The sequence below is a fragment of the Drosophila santomea genome, chromosome 3R (assembly GCF_016746245.2).
Source record: "Drosophila santomea strain STO CAGO 1482 chromosome 3R, Prin_Dsan_1.1, whole genome shotgun sequence".
NCBI lineage: Eukaryota > Metazoa > Arthropoda > Insecta > Diptera > Drosophilidae > Drosophila > Drosophila santomea.
In genome coordinates this window covers 1,891,784-1,904,099 of record NC_053019.2, presented here as the reverse complement: position 1 = coordinate 1,904,099, position 12,316 = coordinate 1,891,784, and the positions used below count along the sequence as shown (strand labels likewise).

Below are 12,316 nucleotides of genomic sequence, written 5' to 3'. Positions count from 1 at the left end.
ATGTAAAAGACAGAAGGAAGCGTATATATTCTTGATTAGGATCAATAGCACGGACGATCTGGCCAAGTCCGTCTGTCCGTGTGAAGGCCTCGATCTCAGGAACTATAAAAGCTAGAAAGTTGGGATTTCGCAAGCAGATTCCGGAGACATATACGCAGCGCAAGTTTGTTAACTGATGTTGCCACGTTTACTGTCAATTGCTAAGAATTGACGTTCATGCGGACGGACAGTCGGAAATGGTATGATCGACTCCGCTATTGATCCTGATCAAGAATATATATAATTCCTAGGTTGGAAACGCTTCGTTCCACCTGATACATACTTTTTAACGAATCTAATATGCCTTATTATTCTAGGTGTAACGGGTATAATAAATGAAATAAATTTAAAAGGATGTGACCAAGCTAGCATTAGATCAAGCATTCGTATGTCCGGTATTTTTAGGTACGGTTTGCGGACAGTGGTATTGCCGGCTGCATGAAGTCTGTCCACACTGCGCTGACTCTGTATTTTATTTGTGCCCGTCATTCTCCGGCAGCGACAAACATTTAAAACTTTTGCATTAAACCAGTCCTAAAATAAATTACCATGTTGAACAACTACAACAGCCTGGCGCAGCCTCTGTGGCAAAACGGACCCGCTCCCGGCGAGTTCTACAACTTTACTGGCGGACAGATGCCGGTCCAGCAGCTGCCGCGGGAACTGACCACAGTGGGACCCTATGGAACCAAGCACAGCACGTAGGGACTGAGGATAAGTTCTAGTGGTACCACTTGTTTATACCCCTTTTCTTATTCCGCAGTGCCGCCATCACCACGGGCTCCTCTGTTTTGGGCATTCGCTACGATGGAGGCGTGATGCTCGCCGCCGACACCCTAGTGTCCTACGGATCCCTGGCCCGCTACCAAAACATTGAGCGCGTCTTCAAGATCAACAAGAACATATTGCTCGGCGGTAGCGGCGACTTCGCTGACATCCAGTCCATCAAGCGCAACATCGACCAGAAGATGATCGAGGACCAGTGCTGCGACGACAACATTGAGATGAAGCCCAAGTCCTTGGCCAGTTGGATGACTCGTGTCCTCTACAACCGTCGATCCCGCATGAACCCCCTCTACATTGACGTGGTGGTCGGTGGCGTGGACAACGAGGGAACTCCCTATCTGGCCAACGTGGATCTTCGTGGACGCTCCCACGAAGACTACGTGGTGGCCACTGGTTTTGCTCGCCATCTGGCCATTCCGCTGGTTCGTGAGAAGAAGCCCAAGGATAGAGACTTTACCGTTGTAGAAGCTGCTGAACTGGTAAGTAATTCCGAACTCTGATAAACATAACATTAAGGACAAAACATAGTTTAATGTGCCTGCGTTTGATTTATAATTAGTAATCATAAATGGATTTCATTAACCATTTTCTTTCTATTTTAGATTCGCACATGCATGGAGGTGCTATACTACCGCGATACTCGTAACATTTCCCAATACACTGTGGGCGTATGCAGCCTCAACGGATGCGGCGTGGAGGGGCCCTTCCAGGTTAACGAAAACTGGACGTTTGCCGAAACCATAAAGGGATACTAGATTCTGAATAAACTTAGTTTATGTCTAGCCCGGCGGTTTTGGATAAAAACACACTTCTCTAAGTTACATGATGTACATGATTAATTAAAAATAAATGCGGCTGAAAATTATATATATATTTTATATGTTAATTATTTGATGTGATAGAAACTATTTCTATCGTTTTGGAGCTGCGTTAATCTGTGCTGATAGAAATAATCAGTTGCCTCCTAGTTTAGGCCGTAATTCCAAATCTACCTTGGACTTACCATTGGGAATAGCAAACGGGTCCAAAACTTCAGTTCTAGGACAGATTCTTTCTGTAACTTACAGGTTCCTCAGCCCAAATTAAACACATCTATTATTATCATTTAACGATTTTATTCGGAAAATATTGAAGAACATTTAATTTCATTTGTTGGCTCATTCCTCGGACCACTAACTTGTTAATTAAAATACAAAGACATATTTTCCAAACATATTCTGGTTACATAATTTAATTAACATAAAATCTGGCTAAATATACAGATAATCAATTTGATACAAAGGCGAATTTTGCTAAGGATAATTGCTTGGAATACGTGTCTTAAGTCGCCCATGCTCCTTCCAATCTCTTCCAGCTGCAAACTGATCCCCTTGTTAGTTAAGCATAGTGTGCCTGTCGTAGATGTGGCGTCTCTGCTCGCGCACCTGCCGTTTCCACTTGTCCTGCTGATGGCCTACACGATTAAGGACATTGGCTCTGGCACTGAGCTCCTGGTTGTTAACGGAGGGCAAAGGCGGGGCTGGTTCGTCCTGGTTAGAAAGGGGTGGAGAAATTTGCAATTAGTCAAGGTGGTCCAAGCTCTGGCTATGTGGTTAGTGTCTTAATGAATTGACGGTGTTGGTTAAGAAGTTAACGAAATCTAAAACATAAAATGAAACAAAGGGGGTTGTGGAAATTAAAATCTATTTAAAAGAGTGGTGCTTCTTTATTGCCAACTAGTTGAGCCGCATCGGCATCAACATCGTTATCTTCATCATCTTCGCCTTGGGCTGTAACTAGGAGGCTATACTGAATGCCCTTGTATCTATAATTCTTGTTATGTACATCTTCGTTGGTGTGCTCCTGGTAGTTTGCCTTCACTCGCTTGTTCAGCAACGGGTCCAGGCACATCAGGAAGAGCATGTATATCACTAAAAGGGAGATGATCCAAATCACAATAATGACCACGACCTGGATAGAGGAGAGTGCTAGTTAATTACGGATGGATTTGCACATTCGAATGGCCAACCTTTATCAGCGTTGTATTTCTCGCCACATGGGAGCACTTGCACTCGGCACAGATGGGTAGTTCCTTGCCATTGGCATCCAAGCGTGGCAACAGGGCACCGGCACAGACGCTAAAATGGTCATGTTTAACAGATGATTTAGAAAAATGAACTCCATATTAATAGTAGAACAAATTTTAGTGTTACGAATCATGGCTACTTATCAATGTTAGGTAATTTTTAAAGTTTTAATTGTAAGGGAAATTTTTGAAATATGTAATCTTTGGCAAGCAACGTTAATTAAAGCACACCTTAAATTATTAATTTTTTAAATACTAATCGTATTGCAAAGTAGAAAAATCAACTTTGATAAAAGAGATTGCACGATTAAAACTACATTTTGTATTGTGATCATAACAAATATTGCAATGGACCTGGTTGTAAGTTTCTAGATTCTATTGCGATTTTTGCTGGTGCACCAGCACTTACCACTCAGTTGTGCTGCTTGAATTGGAAGAACTCTGGCCAAGAGCAGTGCGCTCAGGCTGGCCGATGATTTTAGGCGGAGAGCCCGCAGTGGGTGCTGGATCTTGCTTGGCTGGTGTTGCTGCAGCCACTGGAACAGGTGAAGCGCCTATCTGGCTGACATTACTGTTGCTGTTGGTGCCGATCACTGGCAGTGTCTGCGCCGCAGTCTCAGCCTTTGTTGATTGTTTTTTTTTTTGCGCAGGGGGTGAAGGGGGGAATGCAACCGGATTAGTGGGGCAGTCACGGGATGTGGCCAATCATCTTACCCATGTCACGCCAACCAAATAACATATCGCCAGTAGCACAGCGTAGAGGAAGAGGCGCTTGTGTGCCATTAATTTTTCTTTAATTTTAATTTTCCTCAGTTTTCTTGCCTTTTATTGTATAAAATTTCCTTGCAATTTCGCAGAGTGACCGCACTTGACTAGTGTATAGAAAATACTAACGAACATTCTTTTTCTGAACTAGTTCATTTTGATACATATAGTTTTAAAAGAACTTTTAAAAAACATATTTAATAAAGATTTATTCGCTTTACGATAAAACATTAATTAATTTTGAATTAATCAAGAAATAGATTCCAGTCTCTCAAAATAGGATCAAAACAGAGATTTTAAATTCGTGAACTGTTGACTACCAATATTTTTTCCTCTTCCAAACAATTATTAGATACTAAAAGCTTAAAGCGTTTATGAAAATACTTTCAGAGCCATGTATACAGTATTATTAGTATGTGGTGAATCCATAAAACAGATTTTACTGCCGTCTGGTCACACCTGTACTGTCAAAGAACCAATTGTTTGCGTGTTCAACACGGATTTCAACCGCAATTGCACAAAACCGGCACACATTGGCTGACTTAAGTCCAAGGGTTAGGATAGGATAACAAGAACGGGACACGATGCATCACGCAATACTTCTCGCAGGACTTTCGTTGGTGGTCAGCATTCCCAGCGGTGCCGGTAAGTTTCGACTTCAAGAAAGGTCGCGTCTATGTGGTCTTCTGTGATTGGCCGCCCCTCTTTCTGAGCCTTTCGTGGCTATCATTAATGTTCATCTTCGTACCCCATCTTGTCCCTGCTGAATACAGCCACGGAATCCAACGTGGTCACCTGTGGCTCCATCCTGAAGCTACTTAACTCGGACTACTCCTTCCGCCTGCACTCCCACGACGTCAAGTACGGATCCGGATCCGGGCAGCAATCGGTGACGGGCGTGGAGCAGAAGGAGGACGTGAACAGCCACTGGGTGATAAAGGCGCAAACCGGCGAGATGTGCGAAAGGGGCGAGCCCATCACCTGCGGATCCACCGTCCGACTGGAGCACCTTTCCACTAAGAAGAACCTGCACTCGCACCACTTTTCTTCACCGCTTTCTGGTGAGCAGGAGGTGTCCGCCTACGGAACGGATGGACTCGGGGACACCGGCGACCATTGGGAGGTGGTCTGCTCCAACGAGAACTGGATGCGGAGCGCCCACGTGAGACTACGCCACATTGACACCGGCATGTACCTAGGCATGTCCGGCCGCTCTTACGGCAGACCCATCTCCGGCCAAATGGAAATCGTTGGCGTCCACAAACCGCAGCACGGGACACGCTGGACCACTGCGGAGGGACTCTTCATCGTGACCAAGGAAAAAAGCTCAACGCACGAGGAGTACGCCCACTCGGAGCTGTAGTGTGCTTATGGGTCTTGACTGCTGCAGCTTCGTACTACTGAACTAATAGTAATAATTATAATAATTATAGTAATTTATAACTAAGTTGAATTCTTATTGAAGACCCAAACAGCAAACCATCAAATTAAAATTATTTAAACTCAGGGTACTTCTAAGGTTTCATATTAAGTACCACTGGCTTTCACTCCGCATGGACTAGTCAGGTTTAATGCAGTGCAGCAAAGGAGCAATATGGGGGGCGTATATAAAGCCGTTTTAGTTCAGACCAACCTAACTATTTACTTAGCAATCTAACTTTTCTTAATTGCTCTAGAACTTTAATGCAGGATTTTGCAGATATCAACCAACCTAAAAACGCACACAAATGCCTTCAAAATTTTTTTTTTTATTATTTATATTTTTTTAAAGGTGTATTCCGATCCCGGTAAGCCCAATAGAAGGGGTGATGTATCTATTTTATGTAGATCTTAACAAATACTGATGTGAAAGACATGTGTAGGTTTCTATCGCTCCTAAGAGCTCATAGAGTGCTCTTGTTACTTTTCTTCTAAGAAATAAACTGGTTAAGATTGATTGTAATTTGAAAAATGCATTTAGCCTGAGCGTAGAAGGCCGATATCTTTGAACTGCCATCCAAAAGAAGGTAACCCATGCAAGTTTGGCAGCCATAGCTTGGAGCTCGGAAAGTATCCTTGCAGATGCAGCCGTAGAGCGTCATTCGCATTACACGAAAGGTGCTTCCCAGTCCTTCCGATTGTTATACACGTTACTCGTAGAGTAAAAGGGTATACTAGATTCGTTGAAAAGTATGTAACAGGCAGAAGGAAGCGTTTCTGACCATTGAGAGTATATATGTATATTCTTGATCAGGATCAATAGCAGAGTCGATCTGTCCGTCCGTCTGTCCGTATGAACGTCGAGATCTCAGGAACTATAAAAGCTAGTTGATATTAGGCATACAGACTCCAGAGACACAGACGCAGCGCAAGTTGGTTGATTCATGTTGCCACGCCCACTCTAACGCCCACAAACCGCCAAAAACTGCCATGCCCACAATTTTGAAAAAAGTTTTGATATTTTTTCACTTTTTTATTAGTCTTCTAAATTTCTATCGATTTGCCAAAAAACTTTTGCCACGGCCCAGAAACCGCCTAAAGCTGCCACGCCCACAATTTTGAAAAATGTGTTGATATTTTTTCATTTTTGTATTAGTCTTCTAAATTTCTATCGATTTGCCAAAAAACTTTTTGCCACGCCCACTCTAACGCCCACAAACCACCAAAAAGACTCCTTCGTACTTCCACTAGCTGAGTAACGGGTATCAGATAGTCGGGAAACTCGACTATAGCGTTCTCTCTTGTTTTTGTTTGCATGCATAAAACAAAGGAGCTTATTCCGACCATACAAGCTATGTAAATACATTTTGCCATTGCTCGCGGTTTCCGCTCCCTTGCTGCCACGATATAGTCAAGTCCATTATCTGCTAGTCTGTTTTGTGTTTCTTTTGTTTGGGACATTGTCAACGCTTTGTCTGCTCATCCTCCGGGCCATGTCCTTATCATCCGCCTTCTTCCCATCCCCGTAACCCAAACCGATTGTGAGCCCCGTAAGGTCAAAGTGTTAGCAAGACCCTACCCAGCGCAAAGTCGTTTATAGATTCTCGTAATCGGTTTGTCCTTGTAACCATTTTGCACAAATAAGAAATGGAAACAAGGATACTTGTTCTTCTGATGAGCAATGTTGCCCCAGCATGTAATCACTGGAAAGATACACCATCTGAAGAGAAGAGTCGACTTAGTCATTTCATGTCATTTACGATACAAATACTGGAAGAACCTAGTTTTGATTCGATGCACTTTAATTTTGGCTTGTGTCAACTGTTCCTAATTGAAAATGTAGTACTTATTTGTACAGCAATCTTTTAAGAACCGTCTATGTAAACAAAATGCATATTGAATATGAATAGCACACTGTTCACGATGTCATATTGGCACAGATTTCTTGCAAAAGGACGTATCACAGAGTATAACACTATAGTTCTTAATTAGCAATTAAGAAAAAACACCTGAAGTTTTGATAAAGAACCAAATGTTTATCGAAAAGGTTAGTCTTATTGGTTATATTTTTTTACAACGAACGTCTTAAAATTATATATAACCCTTTGAAATTGATCGAAAGCCGCGCTGTTTAAGGCATCATAGTGGGCTTATGTATATATTTACTGAACTCGGCATTGCTGCACCTGCTGTGTCAACATAATATCATATCAATTATCCCTTACAGGTGTTGATTATTTCCGCTCGGTGCGTTTATTGATTTACCCTTAAAGCGTTAACGCCAAACTCTCTCCGCGCATAACAAATACCCATACATACCATATATGGAAGTGTCGCTGCTCGAAGGTCTTTCGCTCCCGGATTCCATTGCTAAGCGGTGGCTCATCCTTGTATTCATCGTATCCTTTTGTATTGCGCTTCCTTTGTGACCAACGATTTACATTTTCACTATTAATAATACCCATTACGCTTTTTTAGAGATCTATGTACATATATAAATACGCCTGGGTACAGGAAAATATGCTAGGACAACCAAGCAGAATTCTGTAATCTGGCAAGAAATTGCCAGCCAATCGGCATTTAATACAGTTGGGTATTACTGCAAATAAATCTAAAAATGAATTATATTGTTTTGTAAAGGAAAATCTCCTTTTCTCCATGCATTGATGTGTATGTGTTTAGTAATCGTTCGATAATGCAAATAAGATATATATGTACATATATAGTTTTGCGTCCGTTAGCCCTTATCGATTCATTTTAATCGACTGCGGCCAAAGTTTAATGCGCTTTAAACTGGGAACAGACTCGATACTTAAGTGACTAAAAGATTGAAACAAAATGTTTGAATACTCCAATTTTTGTTTGTTTGCGAGTGGGTCGCCTTTTACTTTTTCAGCAAAATTTTAAACGAAAAGTACGTTGTGTATACGCACGAGTGACTGGAAGCTTAAAACTCTATAACCAACGTGGTCAAATATCATTAAGAAACTTGCAGAACGATTAGAAAACTTTTGAGAGGTTTTAATATTCGGAAAAGGACGTTGGTCAGAAACTAAAAACCATTTACCAAATACTCATATTTATAATCGCAGAAACACGATTTTCGGCAACAATTCAAGAATCATCATCAAAAAGTGCAAAAAAATTTGAAAAAAAAATTTAATTCTTTTTAAAAACACAGTTCGATTGGAAATTTAATTACGAACTCAACGAGGTATGACATTCCACATTTGGACCAGTATTTCGAATGCTGTGATCAAAATACTGATAATTATTTACGCAAAAAAACAGAAAATCGATTTTCGCCAAAATTGCAATATTTACGATTGGTATTTTCGGTATAACTTGGCTAAAAATGGCCAGAAAGTTAAAAGAGCAGAAGTAATGCATATTTCTACCCACTCTAAAAATGTTCGAATTTTTAAAAATAAAATAATATTTTGACCAACACACTGTAAACTGAAAACTGATCCTCAGCGAGTATAAAACAAATTTGCCTTGATTGCAACTATAGAATATTGCAAAAACCAAGAATTGTCGACTTGAAATTAGGCTGGTGAGCCCGCTCAGCTTTGCAACACGCCTTTTTATCCTCCGCCATCACTTTTCCCCTTTTCGCCTGTCTGGGTCTCTGTTATCGTCTCCGATGGCCGTTATCGCTGGTGTTGCGCATTCTCCCCGTTGTCCCTGGTCCCGCCACCCCCCTGCCTACCTTTCTGTTACTCTCACTCGAATCGCCTCCTACGCACTTAACATTGAAAACCGAAAACAAGCCCCCAAGTGGCCACAAAGGCATGCCATCCGCCAAAAAGAAGAATAAAAGCTATCTCTCTCTGCGCGCGCGCACTGTGCAAGCTCACGGGGCAAGGCGAGAAAGAGGGCCTTAAATTTATGGCGCATACCTATAGAATCGTGATAGTGAAAGTTTTATGGCAACAACAATTGTCCATAAGTTTTGAAGTTTACAGTGGATCTTTTAGACACGACAGGCGCCCTAACAGTATGCAATACTCTTTTACAGACACTGTTGATAATGGCGAAGAAATGGGGAACATGTTTTGAACAGCAATTATATTTTTGTTGTCCATCGGTGTTTGAATGAGATATGATTTAAATGAAATTCCCCATTTAAAATAAATATATTTTAATAAAGTTGCAGAACATCGATTAAAAACTTAAACTAAAGAATAAATAAAGAATAAGTATTGTACAATAATTGACATTTGGTGCCTTAACATCTTTAGGTGAATTAAGCAAAATGGAAGAAAAGGGCTTATAATTGCCATTTGCCTTCACAAATCTCAAGGTACTTTCCGTAACAATTACCGATATTACAAAAATCATTAAATCATTTTTAAAAAGAAGCCGAGCAGAAGCTCTGTTAAATGCGCTAGACTAAAAAAAGTGATGGCCACGAAAGAGCGAGGAAGAGAGAGTTCCCTCGCTCTCTCTTTTAGCCATGTATGTATTTGGGCCCTGCTGGCTGGAGCGACGTAAATACCGTTAGGACAGTACATCGTGGACCTTTGAGCGTGGATGTTTGAGCAACCAGAAACGCCTGCCGATTATATCAGAAAGGCTAACAAATATAAATCAAAACAGAGAAAAAGAGCAAAGAAATAGCGCTAGAGATTTTTGCCAAAAAAAAATCAAAATGGCAGCTCAATAACCTCAAAACACGCTTAGTAAAGAATACGGGGTTTCATTATTGAGTTCGCAAAGTTTTTTCGGTTCCCCAGCTGTGTGTTACATAAATCTCAGTGATTGTGTGAGTGTGCGAGAGAGTGCTCATGTGTGTGTGTGTGCGACTCACAGCAACCGCAGCTAAAATATAAAAATTTCCTACAAATAATAGAAGAGCAACTTCCCGATTTCGGTATATTCTTTATGCTTAGTCAATTGGGTACGAGCCCAGTAGCTGTTTCGGTGTCAATTACGAGAAAGTTACTACTCAAAAGTTTTACGCATACGCAGCGGTGCCTGAGAAACAACCACTTAGAAATCAGCCAAGCAGCCAGTCGAAGCAATGTAAGCCAAATAAAATGTAGAATCATGTTTATTTCCTCTAATACACAGAAATATCGAAAGTAAAATAAGTTCTAAAAGTTCTCATTGCCCCACTTCATCACTGGGCTAATGCCTACTTTCCCTTTTACTAGGTAACCACCACCGCATGATATAGAAATCCATCCGTTTATGGGCCTGACCTCGACCAATCGACTGCCATTGAAACTTGAACCGCATCGTTTTTTCATTTTTTGTAAATTTCTGTCATCAGCTGCAATATGTGTAGGAATTTCCCAGCGCTACAATTTTCACAACATTTATCGATTATCGGTGCCCACCCACCTACCAACTACCAAACGCCACCTCCAATTTGCTTTTGGTCAAGTCAATTGCTTGCAAAATTTAATAGCCGCACACTTGGCGTTTTGCGTTTTGTTTTGTGTCCCAACTTTGTTAATTTCGTTTTGGCCTTTTCGGCTGCACTGTTTTTTGCTCTTTTCCTTGAGCGCCACGCACGCAGCTGCTCGTTTCTTCTCGTCTTTTTATATATTTCTGCCGTATTTTCGCATTTTGCTTGCCACTCCCACTTTGCTCTCGGTATCTCTGGTTGCGCTTCTTGTAATCTTTGTGACCCGAATGGGCCAAAATCTTCTTGTCGAAGCACCATACTGAATATCTTGTTGTAGAGAAGAAAATTGTATCCCAAAGGAGTTTGATTGATTTGAAGGGGGTTCCTCACCCGGGCCAATGATTATCATCCGTCAATGTAAAGAATGGGTGAAGAGTAAGACCCAATTCTATAGATAGATCGTTTTACCAATGGCTTCTGTGTTGTTTTTTAAAGGTGTAAAGTAGCAGAGATATTATTTTAAGAACTACATTTTAATTTAATAACTGTAACGTAAATAAAACAAGAGAGAACGCTATAGTCAAATTCCCCGACTATCTGATACCCGTTACTCAGCTAGTGGAAGTGCGAAGGAGAGTCTTAAACACTGACAGTTTTTGGCGGTTTGTGGGCGTTAGAGTGGGCGTGGCCAAAAGTTTTTTGGCAAATAGATAGAAATTTACAAGACTAATACAAAAATGAAAAAATATTAAAACATTTTTCAAAAGTGTGGGCGTGGCAACATGAGTCGACAAACTTGCGCTGCGTCTATGTCTCTGGAGTCTGTGTGCTTAATCTCAACCTTCTAGTTTTAGTAGTTCCTGAGATCTCAGCGTTCATACGGACGGACAGACAGACGGACAGACGGACATGGCCAGATCGGCTCGGCTATTGATCTTGATCTAGAATATATATACTTTATATGGTAGGAAACGCTTCCTTCTGCCTGTTACATACTTTTCAACGAATCTAGTATACCCTTTTACTCTACGAGTAACGGGTATAAAAAGTCAGTTCTCGTATTAAGAAATGCCATTTATATATTAAACAAATGAAACAAAATCTTTAAATTATGTACAATATAAAGCAAGAGCACGCTGTGGTCGTTGGCTTATCGTCTGAAATTATTAAGCAAAACTGCCAAATAAAAAAGGTAAATTAAACCTATTTAAATCTTTGATTTAATCCGTCAGTCCGTCCCCCTGTCTGTCCGTATGAACGTCGCGATCTCAGGAACTATATAAGCTAGAAAGTTGAGATTAAGTGGCAGACTCCAGAGACATAGTTGCCATGTTGCCACGCTCACTCAAACGACCACAAACCAGCCAAAACTACTACATGCACAATTTTAAAAAATGGTTTGAAATTGTTTTAATTTTTTTTAAACGATTTTTCCATCGATTTGCCAAAAATTTTATTGCCACGCCCACTCACCCAAAGTTTTAAAAAAAGTTTTGATGTTTTTTAATTTTTTATTAGTATTGCAAAGTTCTATCGATTTGCCAAAAAAAAATTTTGCAACGCCCACCCTAACGCCCACAAACCGCCCAAAACTGCCACGCCCACACTTTTGAAAAGTGATTTGATATTTTTTCTAATTTTGATTAGCCTTGCATATTTCTCTCTACTCGCCAAAAATTTATTTGCTACGCCCACAAACTGCTAAAAACTGTCGCACTTCCACCAGCTGAGTAACGGGTATCAGATAGTCGGTCAACTCGACTATAAAGTTCTCTGTTGTTTTCTTTAACATGTATAGATTTTAAATATGGGTTGGTACAATAGGTAGTTATACTCTTTAAATATAGAAATAACGGGCGGAACTATGTTAGACAGCAAGTATCTCA

The 12,316-nt window shown here is 40.7% G+C and overlaps 3 protein-coding genes across 3 annotated transcripts; 2 read left to right on the top strand and 1 right to left on the bottom strand.

Moving 5' to 3' along the window:
* Positions 1–480: 480 nt before the first annotated feature.
* Positions 481–1,692, top strand: LOC120453316 (proteasome subunit beta type-4). The gene is made up of 3 exons (XM_039637973.2): positions 481–740; positions 803–1,304; positions 1,428–1,692. Exons 1-3 carry the CDS (start codon positions 589–591, stop codon positions 1,578–1,580), a joined length of 807 nt encoding a protein of 268 aa, XP_039493907.1. The 5' UTR covers positions 481–588; the 3' UTR covers positions 1,581–1,692.
* Positions 1,693–2,025: 333 nt separating this feature from the next.
* Positions 2,026–3,765, bottom strand: LOC120453583 (uncharacterized protein CG1161). The gene is made up of 5 exons (XM_039638343.1): positions 3,605–3,765; positions 3,300–3,511; positions 2,834–2,942; positions 2,650–2,775; positions 2,026–2,354 (listed from the first exon to the last, which is right to left on the bottom strand). The coding sequence occupies exons 1-5, from the start codon at positions 3,671–3,673 to the stop codon at positions 2,199–2,201; spliced, it is 672 nt and encodes a 223-aa protein (XP_039494277.1). The 5' UTR covers positions 3,674–3,765; the 3' UTR covers positions 2,026–2,198.
* A 327-nt stretch (positions 3,766–4,092) lies between these two features.
* Positions 4,093–5,161, top strand: LOC120453549 (stromal cell-derived factor 2). Its single transcript, XM_039638301.2, has 2 exons — positions 4,093–4,300; positions 4,429–5,161. Exons 1-2 carry the CDS (start codon positions 4,240–4,242, stop codon positions 5,016–5,018), a joined length of 651 nt encoding a protein of 216 aa, XP_039494235.1. The 5' UTR covers positions 4,093–4,239; the 3' UTR covers positions 5,019–5,161.
* The last annotated feature ends 7,155 nt before the right edge of the window (positions 5,162–12,316 follow it).